This window comes from Hemicordylus capensis, chromosome 5 (assembly GCF_027244095.1).
Source record: "Hemicordylus capensis ecotype Gifberg chromosome 5, rHemCap1.1.pri, whole genome shotgun sequence".
Classification (NCBI taxonomy): Eukaryota; Metazoa; Chordata; class Lepidosauria; order Squamata; family Cordylidae; genus Hemicordylus; species Hemicordylus capensis.
Window position 1 is genome coordinate 62,953,761 of NC_069661.1, and position 17,563 is coordinate 62,971,323.

A 17,563-nucleotide genomic window follows, 5' to 3' on the forward strand; every position below is an offset into this window, starting at 1 on the left:
TCAAAAAAGTCCAAAAGGTTGGTGAGGCAATATTTCTCTTTGTAGAAGCCATTCTGATTCTCCTCCAGCAGGACCAGTTCTTCTATATGCTTAACAATGTTATCTTTGAGAATGTTATGCTTTCCATCAATTTACCCAGCACAGAAGTTAAGCTAACCAGCCTGTAATTTCCCAGATCCCCCTGGTTCCCTTTTTGAAAATCAGTATTACATTGGCTACTTACCAGTCTTCTGGTATAGAGCCTGATTTTTGCGATACTGTTCTACAGTATATTTTTGCAGGGAGGTCGGAAATTTCATATCGAAGTTATTTAAAGATTCTAGGGTAGATGCAGTCAGGTGCACAAACATGTTCAGAGGCTGGTGGTTCAAAGGGTTCAAAGGCATGGGCAGGACAACTTTAAGGATGGAGGAGGGTGCACTTACCCCCTCCTCTGCTTTCCTCCCACCAGCACTCACTTGAAAATCTGTCTGGCAGGGTTGCGGCATACTTCCCTGCCTCCCCATCCGCTCTTCAGACTGGAAGTAGGCGGAAGTAGCTTGCATGTGTGTGCACATCGGGCACATACACATCACACTCACGCATGCACTCACCTTGCGCATGCGCACGAGCTACTTCTGGTCCGAAGAGCAGATGGGGCAGCAGAGAGGTATGCTGCCGCCCTGCCGGACCAGTTTTCAAGCATGCTCTGGCAGGGGGAAAGCAGAGAGAGGGGTAAGTGCAGCCTCCCCCACCCTTAAAATTGTCCCACCCCCACCTTTGAACCGGTCCCTGCCAGTTCCATGCACATTCCTACAATCTGGCCCTGGTGATTTGTTAATTTTTAATGTTTCCATAGTTTAGAACATCATCTCTTGTCACCTCTATCTGACCCAGTTCTTAAGCCTTTGTTTCTGAGAAGCTCGGATCAGGCATAGCTATAAGCTCAGTATCCTCTGCTGTGAAGACAGATGTGAAAAATCTGTTTAGCTTTTCTACAATCTCCATATCCTCCTTAATAATCCCGTTCACTCCCTCATCATCTAACCGCCTCCCTGGCAAGTTTCTTTCTTCTGATGTATTTAAAGAAGTTTTTATGATGCTTTTAGCTGAATGTTCCTCAAACTCTCTTTTCGCATTCCTTATTGTCTCCTTGCATTTCTTCTGCTAGAGTTTGTGTTCCTTTCAATTTTCTTCATTTGGGCAGCCCATTCTAACTGGGCTTCTATTGTTATGGTTTTAAATAAGTTCCATGCTTTCTGGAGTGATCTGACCCTCCTGAGCTTCCCCTTCAGCTTCCTGAAGTGACTGTCTTGATTTTCCCTTACAATTATTTTTTTCACCAAACTCTTCATTTTAGAGAAGTTTCCTCTTCTGAAGTTCAAAGTGAAGTTAGACTTCCTTGGCGATTCTCTCCTCCCATACATGCTGAATTTGATCACACTATGGTCACTGCTTCCTAAAGGTCCCACAACACTGACATCTTGTACCAGGTCCTGTGCACCACTCAGAATTAAGTCCAAGGTCAACTTTTTTCTGGTTGGTTCTGTGACCAAGTGCTCTAGGGCACAATTTTTCAGCGTATCTAGAAATTTGGCCTCTGTCATTACTTGAATGTGAATTTATGACCTCAGTGAGGAGGATGGATGGGCAAGCAGGCTCCTGCCTGCTTCCCTGCACACAATCACCCTTAATCTTAAGCTCTGCAATTCACCCTACACACGAGCAGTGCTCCGATGAGTGGCAGAGCTGGGAGCCAGAGGAAGAAGTCCTTCTGTATTGCACAATGCACCGTGCTCCTGGAGGGATTGCCTTGCTGCTGAGCCAAACAAATGGGCAGTGCACACTCATGACATTCAATGCATTTTGAATCAGTCAGTATTCTTTTTTCCCCCAAATTCAATTTTTATTAATTTTAACAACCGTAATATTATCATTCATTACAAATACACACACAAAAGGTGGACTTCCCGCTCACATTTCTTCGTGAATCATCAACTATAAAATTTACCCTTGCTATAATAATAATTCAAAACATAAATTCAAACCCTTACAAACATAATTAATCTAATCAACCTGCGATTTTTACTCATGACCATAGTGTGATCAAAGTCAGTATTCTTTTGGTTTTTCTTCTGGAAAAACCAGATGTAATAATTGGATGTAATAATTCATCGAAACATGGAGGATTAGGATAACTTCTTTTCAGAAATCTGAAAGGACTGGTTCAAAAACTGGGAAATTAGTTAAAATCATCTGCCCTTTATGCCAATGTAGAATTATTTCTATCCGTCGATAAAATCTCACTTTTGGTATTGAATAGTATTGCACTACATAATAGAATATCGATGAGATGTTGCACAACTTGGGAAATTCCAGAAGAATTAATAAGCCTAAATAGCAACCTTGAAAGCTTGAATACAATTTATTCTATTATTTTGTAAGTTTTTTAGTGGCTTATGAACTTAATATTGGTTTAAGTCTTGAAAGAAGATCAGCTGGAAGCAGTGTTTTTGAACTCCGTTGGGTCACAGAAACTTTCTCTGCACTCCATTCTAATTTGCAGTTTTGCTATAATAAAAGCCCCAGATATATTGCTACTGTCTAGACATTTTATCTGAAACAAGTGTCCTTCGTAATCCCAGAGGACTTTTCTATTTTATTTCCAGTAAATCAAAGTCTGTGAAGAGCTTTGGTTCTTATTAAGACATACCCTTCACAGTCCAGTGATTGCCAACGGTGGCAAACCATTGACAGTTCATTTACATATAAGTGATGACTTCCATCAGGTAGTTGGCTCAAAAAACTACAATGGACATTTAGAGAGCATTTCCAACATTTCTTGCTCTTTGGGAAGGATCAAGTGCTAATTTATTTATTTTAAAAAACCAACAACTGAAACCTAAAGATTTCTCTATCCTGACCTTACATTGGCAAGGTTTTATAAAACAAGTTTGCAGTATATGTTGTTAAAGAATTAAATGCAAGTTTGTTTGTTTTTCAAAAGCAAACAGAACAATTTTGAGATTAAGAGGCACCAACAGAGCTGCAAACTTTCATGGGCAAAACACAAATGCATTTATTCAGTGGCATACAGTACCATACAGTGAGCTAAAAATAAGATAATAGCGTCAAATCCAACAATGATCCAAATGACCAAGTTACTGGATTTTTTAACAAATAAGGTTTTTAAATCTTATCATATATATCCATACAGGAATCCTAGGTACATCATGGACTCCAGAGTAGTTTTGTTGACTTCTGCCTTGTCAAACGCTATACCATTTTTCACTGTACATTGGAAATTCATCAGAGGAAACTGAAGTTAGAAACTAGGGTTGCAATCCAGTATCAATATGATCAATGGGACGGCTGCCATTTACTTCAACTGAGTATCAATTGCATCCTGTGTTAGTCAAAGTCCTCTAAAGTCTCTAAAGGGTCAGCCTGACGTTCTTTCATTTTCCTCTCTTTCATAGATGCAGCTACTACCCGTGCAGCAATTCGCAAATCAGCTTTTTTAAATATGGGATGTCCACTCACTGTAACACAAAATCAACAGAATTATTTGTAAATTGCAAATACTAATACAACACATATTTATATTAATATTAAATTAAGGATACACACAAAAAAGCTCCATCTAAATTGAACACAATGAACTGCTGCTTCAGAGCAGAAGCTCTGTGATGAGAAAGGATTTATGAGAGACAATGTTATGTATGCTATCAAAGCTTTTGTCTAAACACAGCTCATGCTGAATTGCAACAAAATCTGTAGCACTGAAGCGTGTTTCTTAAAGATGGTGGCTTATATGATGTGCAGCATTATGCCACACAACACTGAGCTCTGGGGCTGCTAAGGACTTGATGCTGTTCTGAAGCAGCGGTTGCGCAGGCAGTGGTGTTGCCGTTTTCCTCACTTGGGGAAAACTGTGGAGCTTCAGAGCAGCTTCAGGGCTGCCTTAGATATTGATACCAGCCCCTGGGCACAGCATTACAGTTGTATAATGTACATAATGTAAGCCAGTTTATAGAACTTTCATTCAAATATAACATATCACATATCATACCACTGTCAAATAAAGTTGTTAAATAGTTAAGAGTTTCCCCTATATCTCTTTACAGCTCTTTTCTTGAAAATTAAATTTTCAGTGATGTCATGTTAATGAAGAGCATGATCTTAAACAAGAACTAGAAAGTGATCCCCTGACTTGGAAGTCTCCCTTTTATTAGGCTGTCCATGCACCAGATCAGGATACGTAAAAGATAAATGTAAAAGAAGAGAGGGTGATTGAGAGGGTGGCAGCCAAACAGCTCCAGGCAGTTTTGGAGGAAATGGATTATGTAGACCCATTTCAAACTGGCTTTGAGAGGGCTATGCGGTTGAGATAGCCTTGGTCGGCCTGATGGATGACGTCTATCGGGGAATCAATAGAAGGAGTGTGACTCTGTTGGTTCTTTTGGATCTCTTGGTGGTGTTTGATACCATTGACCATGGTATCCTTCTGGATTGCCTGGGGGAGTTGGGGATAGGGGGCACTGCTTTGCAGTGGTTCCACTCCTGTCTCTCGAGTAGATTCCAGATGGTGGAGCTTGGTGAAAATTGCTCCTCAAAACAGGAGCTGTTATATGGAGTCCCTCAGGGCTCCATTCTGTCATCAATACTTTTTAATATCTACATGAAAATGCTGGATGAGGTCAGGATCTGCATTATCAGGAAATGGTATTCATTCCCTAAATGCCTGCCTACAGGCAGTAATGGGCTGGATGAAGGATAAAAATTTGAAACTGAATCCAAGCAAGATGGAGGTGCTCATTGTAGGGGCTCAGAATCTGAGGGATGAGTTAGATCTTTCTGTGCTGGGTGGGGTTATACAGGTACAGAGCTTGGGAATACTCCTGGAACCAGGCCTCACCCTGGTATCAGGTGGAAGCTATGGTCAGGAGTGCTTTCTATTAGCTTCAGCTGATTCAACAGCTACGTTCACTCCTTGAAGAGGACAACCTCAAAAGAGAGGTGCATGAGCTGGTAACTTCCAGGCTTTACTATTGCAATGTGTGGGGCTGCCTTTGTACCTCAAAACAAGGACAAATATTTATATACCATTTTTCAACAAAAGTTTCCAAAGTGGTTTACACAGAGAAATAATAAATAAATAAGATGGATCCCTGTCCCCAAAGGGCTCACAATCTAAAAAGAAACATAGGATAGACACCAGCAACAGTCACTGAAGGTATTGTGCTGGGGGTGGATAGAGCCAATTACTCTACTTCCTGCTAAATAAAGAGAATCAACATGTTAAAAAGGTGCCTCTTTGCCAAGTTAGCAGGGGAGTATCAAAACAGTAGCAGGGGAGTATCGAAATATCAGCTGGTAACCTCCAGGCTTGACTATAGGAATGTGCTCTACGTGGGGCTGCCGTTGTACATAGTTTGGAAACTTCAGTTAGTTCAAAATGAGGCAGCCAGATTGATCTCTGAGGCAACCCAGAGAGATCATATTATGCCTGTTTTGAAATAGCTGCACTGGCTACCGATATGTTTCCGGGCAAAATACAAAGTTTTGGTTATTACCTTTAAAGCCCTGAATGACTTAGGTCCAGGTTAACTTAGAGCAGGCCTGCTTGACTTAGGCGCTGTTTTTGGACTACAGCCTCCATAATCCCCATCCACAGTGGCCAATAGCCAGGGATTATGGGAATTGTAGGCCGACATCTGCAGGAGGGCCGAAGTTGAGCAGCCCTGTCTTAGAGAGTGCCTTCTTCCTCATGATCCTCACTGCATGTTAGGGTCATATGTGGAGATCTGTCTCCAGCTACCACCAGTGCGTCTGGTAGCAACTCAGAGGTGGGCCTTCTCTGTAGCTGCTCCTGGGTTGTGGAATGCACTCCCTGCAGAAATCCGTAGTCAGAATTCTTTATTCTTCAGGAAAGCCCTCAAAACCTATCTGTTCTGCCTGGCCTTCCAGGGTTTTTAAATTGTTGTAAATGGTTTTAATTTTGTAACGTGGTTTTTCAGGGTTTTTAAATTGTTTTGAATGTTTTAATTGTTATTGTTTTATGGTGTCCTATAATCTCTGTTTTTAACTGTTAATTTGATTTTGTTTTGTTTTTAATGTAATCTGCCCTGAGCCATTTTGGAAAGGCGGTATAGAAATTGAATGAATGAATGAATGGACGAATAAATATGAATGCTCCACAAAGGACCCCAGAATAGCAAAATTGGACCTTTTGCACCCAGAGTCTTGGTAGAGCTGTATGTGTGCACGTGCATACATGTGTATAGTATATATCAACTTCCCTTCCCTTGTGTAAAAGGTGTACATTTTAAAATAGCTTGCAGTCCTTGATTTTTCTATTAGCTATATGCTATAAACCTTTTCAAGATACCCAAGGAATTTTAAAAACAACAACAACTAGAGTACAAATATTATTGCAGTAACAGCAACAGTGTTCAACTTAATAGTGCTTAGCAAATTGTTAGTTTAGAACAGCAAGGACTTACAAATTGTATAATGAACTATTAGCTTGAGGCAAGAAAAAATGATGCTGCAGAAAGGCAGGCAACCAGGCAAAAGAAAGCTAGGTTGACCCTATCTTCCTCTAGAGGGCAGGAGAGATTCTCTAGATTTAAAGAACAATTTGAGCCTAGATAGTGACAGCAATCTTTCTATAAAGAAAATTCACCTGTGCCTCAGAGTGAACACCAACACCAACACCCTAGACAAGTACAGAAGGAGCAGAATGGGAATTTGTCCCCCTGCTCCCCCCACCCCCAAGCACACAAAGAAATGTACTATCCCAAATGTACTATCCCAAAGGAAGGTTAGGCACACTTTTTGTGTGAGGATTTTTTTAGCCTACTTTTCTCAAGGAAAGTAAGCTTATGAGATTACCCAGCATTGTGTGTGTGTGTATTTGTGTGCTGTGTGTGTGTGTGCACATGTGCCCCTATCAACTTTGCAATGCCTAAACTGATACAAACCAAATTGGGTACAGTTATAGGGAAACATAGGGACAACTCAATGGCGTAGTTTGTGATTATGTCATCCACCCCAATTCAAGAGGGTAGAGTACACTGTACGTTTAAATTCACATTTGAAGAGGGCTAGTAGACATACTAGAAGACAAACTGTATTGTTTCCAGCTAATTCCTCTTGGATATAATCATATTCATATTCTTATGAAGACTAAGCAATAAAAACACAATATTATGTATTTACTTTTAGATTTTATATCCTGCCACATGGCTCCAAGGGAGCCCACATGGCAGCTTATGCTACACAGTCAACATCTTAACTTAACACTTATATAATCAAACTGTAAATGAAACATTTCACATTGAAGAACAGCAAGGAAACAAATGTGCAGATTGCAGGGTTAGGTTGTGTGATTTTTCCCTACACATTCTCATCAGTTCTCATGCAGATATTGTCACAGTATAGGTATAGTGAATTGTCCCTTAAGCTGTAAATCCAGCTGTTTGACATAGCTAAAAATAAAATCTATTTGAAAATGTATTGAGGTATAATGATAACATTCTATTAGCCTTAATAGGGTTTTAAAAAAACAAGCAAACAAGAAAATTGGGATTTTCATCAACATTTACAATGTATTAGCAAGAGGAGAAAGAAGCAAAGATTCATTATTGTTTAAGCATCTCAAATGCAAGATCAATAACTATTGAGAAAGAAATATGCTGTAGCTGTGACAGAAGAAAATGTCAGTTTGAAGAAGTGAACAAACAGTCTTATATTCATACATTACAACATTAAATTAATAAACATTATTAAAATGCTTTATGAATGGTCTCTGCTCAATATCTTAAGTTTTTAAAGGAGAAGATCCAACCAGTATGGATGCCTCATATCCTTGCACCTGTATGCCACATATACATGTATAAAACTAGGCTTAATGGGACCTCAAGGAAAATATTCAAGCCATGCTACAGTATAACTATTCACAAGCCAGGTGCATATTAATAGATGTGTAGGGCTGAGTTATGGATTAATTCAGGCTAAAAACAGAAAGCAGCTGGTCAATAAGCTGGCCTCTACAGTATTTAAGACAAATGTGCACATCTATATGCTCCTTTGTAAATTTTCTATTGTGATTATTTTTCCTTAGATACCATGCTAAAATTATTTAAATATGCCTGATCTCTAAGGACAATCTTGTCCGTAAATCCACAAGAGGAGGACACCCTCTCAAAATTTCTCTAAACCTATGCTTATATTGTGCAGTGAGAAAGAGCAGGGGTGGGTGGGTAACAAATTAAACTATTATGTTTGTAGTCAGTATTTAATGATCAGTCTTTTCTAAGACTTTATAAATTACTATATTATTGTGGGTGCCAGGATTTTAATACAATCCAACAACAACTTGAAGATATGGCTATTCTCTCAACACATTTAGCAGCTTAACAAGGTTTATTCCTACATTTGTTAGAAGTCAAAGTCGCTCCTCAGACTCCATCCCAGTTTTTAGAAAGCTTGTTAAATCTTGGCTTTTTATCCAGGCTTTTACATGATTGTTTTTATTACTGCTTCTATGTGTTTTTACCCATGTATAATTTTAATGCTTGTATTTTATAGATTTTAAACTTGGTTTGTTTTTATATTTTTAGCTTGATATTCTTATTGTCATTTTATTGTATGTTTTTTTAACTTTTGTAAACCACCTTGAGATTGTTTTTAATGAAAGGCGGTATATAAATTCAACAATAAATAAAAATAAATAAATAAGTGAAAATTCTAAATCATTGCTCCTAGCACCACAGTAACCTCTTCTGACCACTAGAGGCATGAGGAGTTTTGTTAATAGGTCACACTCTCTTAGGGATGTGCAGAAAATGGATTTTGCATTTAAGACAACTTTGACCATTAGCCACCAAAATTAGCAGATAAACATCTTCTCATATTTTTGTATGCAGATGACGCGTTATTCTCTCACAAACTCTGATAGGCCTAAGAAGAGCTTTATGGTCTTTTGCCAGCTACTGTGATGAACAAGCTTTAGAAACAAACTATACCAAAACTAAGATACTGGTGTTTGCAAAGAGACCAAAGATCCAGAATTTGTCACTATATGGGCATAGTTTAGAACAAGTCAAGTACTTTAAATACCTCGGTGTAATCTTCCAGGTCTCATGCACAAAGTGTACACATAGAGAATATGTAACACAGAATGCACACAAGACTGCACAAGAAATTCATTTCAATCAGGGCACTAAGTTTATCCTCTCTGCAATAAAATGTTTTTCTGCCAAAGTACAAGCACAGCTCCTATATGAAGTTCAACTTGGCATGTATTCTAATTTCTCCAAGGTGAAATCAGTGCAATCTAAGTTTGTGAGGAATATTTTCCAAATACCACAGTATGTGCCTAATGCTGTCCTCTGTCTGGAAGCAGAACAGCTTAAAGTGGAGGCCAGAGTAACATCTTTGAATTCCGGCTAAAGCTGGTTTTCCATCTCATGGATTTAGTTCCATCTCTGCTATTATACAACTACTACTCAAGATGGAAAAGAGAGTTAGAGGAACGGCTGCATTAATATGGTCCTCCCACCCCCACCCAGCATTGATAATTCTGGATATGAAAATGCCAGGGCTAATCTCAGACAAAGAATATATGATATGGAACGCCAAACTGACCAGGGCTCTATTCCTGTTGGTGTCCATTTGGGCAACCAAGTTCTGAGTTTTAACCCTGCTCGATATCTAAACTCGATGACAGTGCCAAAATACCACAGAGCCTTGATGCAGCCACAGTGTAATGGTCTGCAAACAGCTGTTCTAGAAAGGAGCTATCAAAAAATCACCTATAAAGAATGTACTTGTCACTGTAATTCGGGGGTTATCGAAATGACAGCACATGTGCTCCATTATTGCCAATTTTATTGAGACATATGGCATAAACATATAACTTCTTTTATTAGCTGTCACCCAGGTTGCACAGATTCTTTTTATCTTGATTATCTCTTAGCCAACCAAAATGATTCAATATCCTATAATGTGGCTAAGTTCTACTTAATAGCCAATAAAATTCACCAGAAGCTCATTAAGAACCCAATTTAGCTTTTCTGTTTTGATGATTAACTATTATAGAACAACCCTTATGGCTGGACTTCTGTAAGTAAATATCATTTTTGTACTGGTCTGTGACTGTAATAAAGTGATTTGATTTGAACTTGTGTTCCATTCAGAGCTTGGAACGGAATGTAAGATCTGTGGACTGTTCTGTCAGAACAAACAGTCGGGCCAGTTGTTCTGACAGAAAGACCCAGTTCCATCAGAATGTTCCAAGAGCCATTTTGGAATCCAAAATAGTGCACTTTTGGCCTCTGCACATGCATGGCAGCCATTTGCATGGTGGTGCTGAACAAGCAAATGACTGCTGTGCATGCACAGAGAACAGAAAAGCACCATTTTGGATTCCAAAATGGCGCTCAGAATGTTCTGAACTTGGAATGGGGTCATTCTGTTCTATGCTTGGAACAGGCCCTTCATTTGAAGGTCATTCTGTTCCAAGCTCGGAACACTCAGAATGGCCTGGTTCGTGGTCAGAATGTTCTGACCGCGAACTGTTTTGCACATCCCTAGTCTCTCCTAGTCATTTAAGAGTCAGTTAGAACTATTCAGTTGTTGATGAAAGCTAGTGCCTGTTTAGAGCTGTTGTTCAATGGCTCTCTCGCAGTATGTGATGTTTTAGTTTCTTAATAAAATTTTATATGTGTTTTTTTTAACACAGCCTAATGTCTCCAGGTAATCTCTTGGGCTAAACTTCTTTACCACCAGAGCATACTCTGCTGTGTGAGGGTTTTGATGTTTCTACTCATACCCCTCAACACATAGCACCCAAGCTACAATACTTACAACACACATTATATGATGCCTTGGTATCATAGTTTGTACTACCTCAATCATCTGCCCAACAGCTAATCAGTTGTCTTTTTCTGGCCCTGTCCATCTGGCCACTGTATGGCTCATTCTGGTCCCAAAATGCCCTCCAGTATCAGTGAAGAAACAGAAGGGTGATGAGCATCATAACCTACTGTACTAGAAGAACATGCATTGCCCTCCCAAACCATTTATTAGCAGGCTTTATCCAAACCTATATAAAGCATGTTGCAAAGACAACTGTCAATTGCCAAGAGAGAGACCATGCAATTAGTATCTGAAATAATTGTGATTACATGTTGTGCTAATATTAGCACTTTAAAAAAGAACAATAATACCAAACTGCATTATTGTCAAGGGCACTCAGCTGGTGATACAAAGCAGTGGAGGAATGATCTTGATTGTTCCTTACATTATAATGCTCTGCACAAACAGCACTCTTTCACCCTTATATAAATGTAAAGTGCATTGGAATTAGTATTTATACAGAGCCATTGATAAGGATTTCATGTTTCCTTTGGGCTGTCCTGTAGTTAACAGAAACAAGCTACTGAAATCTTTTCAGTGAGCATCCACTAACAAAAACTTGTAGCTAATCAGTCTCTGTAGTTATATGCACTGATTATGTGAAGACAGATTTTTCCTTTCAGCAGTTTTCTAGGATTTAACCTAGCAAATTACAAGGTTTCAGACTGTAATGTCCTTAATGACAAAAATGCCTATTTTGATCCAAGGAAATAAACATTTAAAGTAACACCAGCCATTGCCATTGTTGTCAATTGGACTTTGTCAGTGCTATCATAACTTTCAACCATAACCTTTCAACTATAGCATATTGTACCAGGTTTACAAAGCCACATAAAAGGTTTGTGGATTAATTCCCTTTACTACCACTCATACTTTTTATAATCAAATCAAAACATCCCAGAATGATTTGTACCTGAGATTTAGAGGCACATCCCAGAAGATGCGTGCTACCAATATTCACCCATCATATCTCCACAAGAATTCTCTAAGAAAGCTTAGGGGAGAAAAAGCTATGGGGGGGCTCCAGGTATTTGTGCGCTGTTGGGCATTACTCTTGTAAGCTGTGAGAATGCAAAATGTTCTCAGCACTATTTTAAACATGAATATTGCACTCTCCCAACAGATATCAGGTTTCTTGAAGTCCTCCATTACTACTAATTTTTGCTTTCTTGAAGCATCTTTTTTTAACCACCCTGAGAGGTTTTGGGAAAGCATCTTCCACATCCTCTCTTGATATGGCAGTCTATAGTAGACTATAAAACAAACACAAATTTCACTATGAACTTGAATGAAATCTGGACATCTATTTGCTTTATGCTAAATTTCAGGCAGTTTGGACAGACTGGATTTTCTAACTAATAGAATCTTCAGGGCTTGTAATGGTGGGATGCAGTTTTTAAACTTCACTTTAATTATACAAGCAAGTTTAACCAGCACTTTCACCTGATACTTTTTGAAAGTTAAAAAATGAAATAAAATAACCTGTTTCTTGTTCTAAATATGCATTGCCAGCAAGAGAATCAGCATGGTTAATAATCAAAAGAAAATTAAATTTATGCAAAAAACCATGATTGCAGTGTGGCAATAGCCAAATAACAGGGATGTTTTATGAGACAGTTATATTATTAACAGACCATATCCTGCACCAAGGAAATGGAAGAGCTTTGCAGGAGGTTGCATGGTCTCATTGTTCAAAGCAGTCTTCTACCTTTAAAGTATATCTCCTGTCCAGTTCCCACCCTTTCAACAAAATCCCATTCTCTTTTTGGGCAGAACACATAAAGATCAGATTGCCTTGGCCAATTTGAGCATTAACATAACAAGAATAAATTCATACATGAGCTTACAGGAAAGCTTTTCACCCCGAAAAACTCCCTTGTAATTCATTATATTTCTTAGCAACAGCTGCAGTTTTTGTTTCTGTGACCAAAATTTAAATATAAGATATATCCTTAGAAGCAGAATGACTGTGATGCTAGCATATCTTTCTGCCACACATACATCTTAATGTAAAAGGTCTTCCATTCCTATTTTTTATGACCCACTTCTAAAATACTAAATTACAGCATTTGTAATGAGATATTTTTCCATTCAAGCCACACAGGAATAAATACCATGCCATATTGCAGATTTTATCATTATGTGTTCCAACATTCAAAAAGTTGTTAATGTAAATTTCTTTATTTAGGCACCAGTTGCTAACCCTACTAGTTATGCAATATATTTAAAAGTCTATAACCATGAAAAGAAGTAGTGTACCATATATTCATGAAGTTAGCCATTGAGCATACATAACATATACATATTCCTTTTAAGTTGCTTCATTCTCTGAAATTGTGTATTGAGTTCAACCAAACATATCTGCAACCTTCTTTAACAGCCGGTCACAGGATGTGTGTTTCAGTTAATGTTTCTGGATGTTCCCAGCAGGCAGTATTGATGGTGAGTCCATGAGAAAACAAATCTCATAGTCAGCTTCTGTCAAACTTATCACTCAGCCACTGCTCGCTCTCTCCCCTCCTGCTCCTCCTGCCTCCATTCATTCTCTCTCTCTCTCTCTCCTGTCCCACTGTTTCCACCCTGCTGCAGCCACTGCACAGACACACACTCTCTCTTTCTCTCACTTCCCTCCTCCTGCTTTTCTAGCTTCCATATGCTCTTTCTCTCTCTTTTGCTCCTGCCCCATTGCCACGGCCACCATTCTCTCACGCTCTCTCCTAAACCCCCAACACAGTCACCACACTTACAATGGCGTATGCACTCTCTCTCCCCTCTCCTGACCCCACATGTGCTCTTTCACTCATGGTCAGTGCCTCAACCAATGCTTTTGTTCTCTCTCTCTTCAGCAGATAATGAAGATCACTGGCCTACAGGTATCCAGTAGTGGAGCTACGTTCATATCTCTGACACAGGGTTTTTGTTAATCTGGGGATCAGCTTCAGAATTTTTTGATGTCTAGGGGACAACTCTGGATTTCTCTAATGAACGCTCATGAATATTTCCTTCTGAACAAGAACAATCTCTTAGCCCCTCTATCGGCTTGTACTGTAATAACAATTAGCATTTATATTTACTTATATGAACTCAGTGAGTCTTACAACAGCACTGTACAGTAATCAGTGGCTGACATCAAGACCACTAAAGCAGATGCAGCATTGAGAGCTGCAAATCTACAGCAGTAGTCTTCTCAATTAAGGCAGTGCCCAGGACACAATGAGGAGGACAAATTTTAGGATGCTACTTTTCCTGGGTAGGAAATGGAAGAACGACCAACCCTCCCCCCTGCCCCCATCACTTATTCCCCTGGAAGTGCTCAGTGCCACATGAAAGTATGTCCCTGGTGGCTGCACAGCCCTCAGGGACATAGTTCTACAAGGCATATGGTTCTTTGGAGGGAATGTAGGATCCCCAAAATTCACCTTCCCCATGGCACAGTGGGAACTGGCAGCTATGTTAGGTCCTCTGCAGCAAACTACAGAGGACTACCCCAGCTCATACTCTCCACCACTACACCAATTCTTTATGCTGTACCAGCATATATAGGAACATGTGTGATTGTAGAATGATATATACCCACATGACATGTCCACCATGTGCCCTGTGCAAACATGTCCACCTTTGCACCCTGTGCGAAGTTCATGTGCCCTGGTCACTAAGTTTCACTTGACTGTTAAGTAGAATCAGGATGTATTTATATCAGATTCTAGAAGCCTCCTATATTATTAGTTATCTAGACTATTTCTCTCAACATATATAGAATGGCAGGAGAAGAAGACCTCCAAAAAGATGCATAGGCCCTTCCTTTCCATAGATTAAGCAAAGTAAGTTTCTACTAATCTGGTGTTTTGAAGCCAAGTTTCCAGTGCAGGTGTGCAGGTGTGTAGATTTCAGTTGTGTTTGAAATCAAACACCTTTCATTTTATAATTTAAACTCAAACACTGATTTGGCAATTTGGCACTGGAAGCTAATGCATAGAAAGTTAAAGGGGAAAACAGATGTATTAATGCAAGTCCAGCATGTATGTACCTCAGGATTATAGCCTATGGGCAAAATCTAGAAAAGGTAAAGCATAGGCACATCATATTCAAATGAATGAAATGTAGTTAAGCAGCTAGTTTTTACTGAAAAGTAAGGCTATGCAAGATCGGATCAGGGAGGGCAAAAATGCTCTAATTTGGACCACATCAGTCCATGTCAAAACAACACAACAAATATTTATATATTGCTTTTCAACAAAAGTTTCCAAAGTGGTTTACACAGAGAAATAATAAATAAATAAGATGGATGGATGGATCTTATTAAAACCCAAAGTAAGTAATTAATAATTTATTATGGTCAATGACCAGTCAACATACACACCAAAATATAAATCAGCATAAAACAAATCAAAATCAAAACAGTAAAACTTGATAACACCACATCAGGTTATACAAAAATCTCAGTTACAACTAAGTTGTTCCTGTCTCAGTTTACAGGCTGCTGCACGGAATCTTGCTGTCCCCGCATGTTGATCCACCAAAAGATAGGAGATGTAATGCTCTTCTGATTGACCAGGCCTATTTTTTTTTAATGGTTTGATCCAGATAGTATGAATGCCCCTATAATTGGCACAGTGTAAAAGTACATGTAAGACAGACTCAATGTCACCTGAACCACATGGACATAACTGGTTCCTTAGCGGTACCCCTTAAATCTGTCATCCAAAATGGCAGAAGGCAAGGCATTAAACCGTGCCAGTGAAAAGGCTTTCTTCTGGTTTAAGGTGATCAAATGGATGAGGTATGCAGATGGCTGGGGGTAGTTTGAAAAAACACCTAAAGTGCTACTGGTGATAACCAGACTTAAATCTAATTGCTTCTCCATATCTGCCACACACTGTTTAATAATTTCTTTGGCAGAATCATGACCCAAAGCCAATAAATATTGTGGTGATAAGCCATATTTGCCCAAATTGTCATAGAGGCTTTTGCACCAGAATGAGTGAAACTCATCTTTCAGAACCAAGGGGGAAAGGTCCTGGGGGCAGGCATATAATTTAAGCCAGTAGTTAAATGTACGAAGCCACATCTGTGCCTCGACTCTGGTCAACCCTCTTTCTAAACGCAAGATAGCATTTGATACACATCTGGGTACTTGGAAAATGGCATGAAGAAATCCAGATAGCACCACTCCTAAGGGCTTAAAATTACAGGTGGGACAAATATGAACCCCGTACAACATTTGTGCCAGTATTTTAGCCTGGTACATCCTAACCACCACAGGAATGCAATGTCCCCCATTAGTGTGAAAGAATTTGAGTTCAGCAGATGCACTCCTCTGCGCACTTGCTGCCGCGTATTCACATTGTGGGCCCCATGAATCTTTTTCATGGAAAACTAGACCCAGGTACTTATAGGTCTTAACCTCCTCGGCCCTGCACCTATTAATTTAACATTTATGTTATTTTGGACTCTTGGCAAATACCATGACCTTGGTCTTTGGGGTATTTATAACAAGTGGCTCATCTTCACAGAACTGTGTGAGTTCTCATAGCACCCTCCTCATACCAACTAGCGTTCTTTATAGTATGGCCACGTCATTGGCATAAAGTAAACTCTAGATGGGTCTATCAGCTAGCTTAGGCTGATGGATGTCAGGGTTGTCTAAGTGGGGGATTAAGAAATTAATGTAAAAATCAAACTGAAAAGGATCTGGAGGGACAGAAAAGGAAACAGATACTGGCAGGCAGCAAATGCTGGCTGAAATGATAGGGGAGAGCTTGCTCGGAGCTCTCCGGAGCCCAGACAGGGGTGGGGTGGAGTTCTCTCAGGGCTCTTCTGGAGCCTGAGCCGTGCCCCCCTGCGGGCTTCGGTAGCCCTTTCCATTGGCAGGCAAGGTTCTTTGAACCCGTTCGCACAATGGTGGCTCTACCCCTAGATTGAACCAGGATCCTTCAACATGCTAATTAGATGCTCTGTCAATAAACTACAATCCCATCCCTATTGATTTAATGTCCCATTGATTTTGTGATACTCCCAGATGTTTAAATAGCTAGACTATACTTAATGCAATGATTTTTAATGAGAAGAATAAGCCATCTTTCAAAACATCCATAGATTAAAAAATGAAAATGTTGCCTCTGACAGCTTTATAACTGAAAATAAAATTGTGAGATGCTAATACAAGGGTGTATATTATCAACCAAATAATCATTTCTAATAATGAATACTGCTCTGCAAAATGGTTTGGTCACACAAGTAACAGAATAGAATTAACATTCCATTGTAGAAAAATGCCATAAATTTCCATTTTGATCCTCTGAAATTGTTCTAAGCTTTGGAGACATGTTTATAACTTTGTAGATTTACACACTATCCAAAACATGTTTTTTGAAGCTATGTGCACTGAGCCCAAGGTGAATTACTTCATGATCTCAACCAAGTTCCAAAGCACTCTTTAGATTCAACCAACAGTATGACTGTGTCCAGCAAAATTTTGCACTTCTCATTAAACAGCTGACCACGACAGCCTCAATGAAACAGTGAACCTGTGAACTGCACCACTTCAGACTGCAGATGAGGCTCACATGACTGAATGTTTCTCCAACAAAATAATAAATCTCCATATAGAAAATTAGCATGCTAGAGATAAGAGTTCAGTTGTGGGGAAGGTTAAGAA

General features: G+C 39.3%; 1 protein-coding gene across 1 annotated transcript in view; it reads right to left on the reverse strand.

Moving 5' to 3' along the window:
- Positions 1-3,033: 3,033 nt before the first annotated feature.
- IQCM (IQ motif containing M) overlaps positions 3,034-17,563 on the reverse strand; it is a 255,448-nt gene continuing 240,918 nt past the window's right edge. The window contains exon 13 of the mRNA XM_053256944.1: positions 3,034-3,521. Within this exon, the coding sequence (XP_053112919.1) occupies positions 3,391-3,521 (131 nt within the window). The 3' untranslated portion in view covers positions 3,034-3,390. The remainder of the gene's footprint in view (positions 3,522-17,563) is intronic.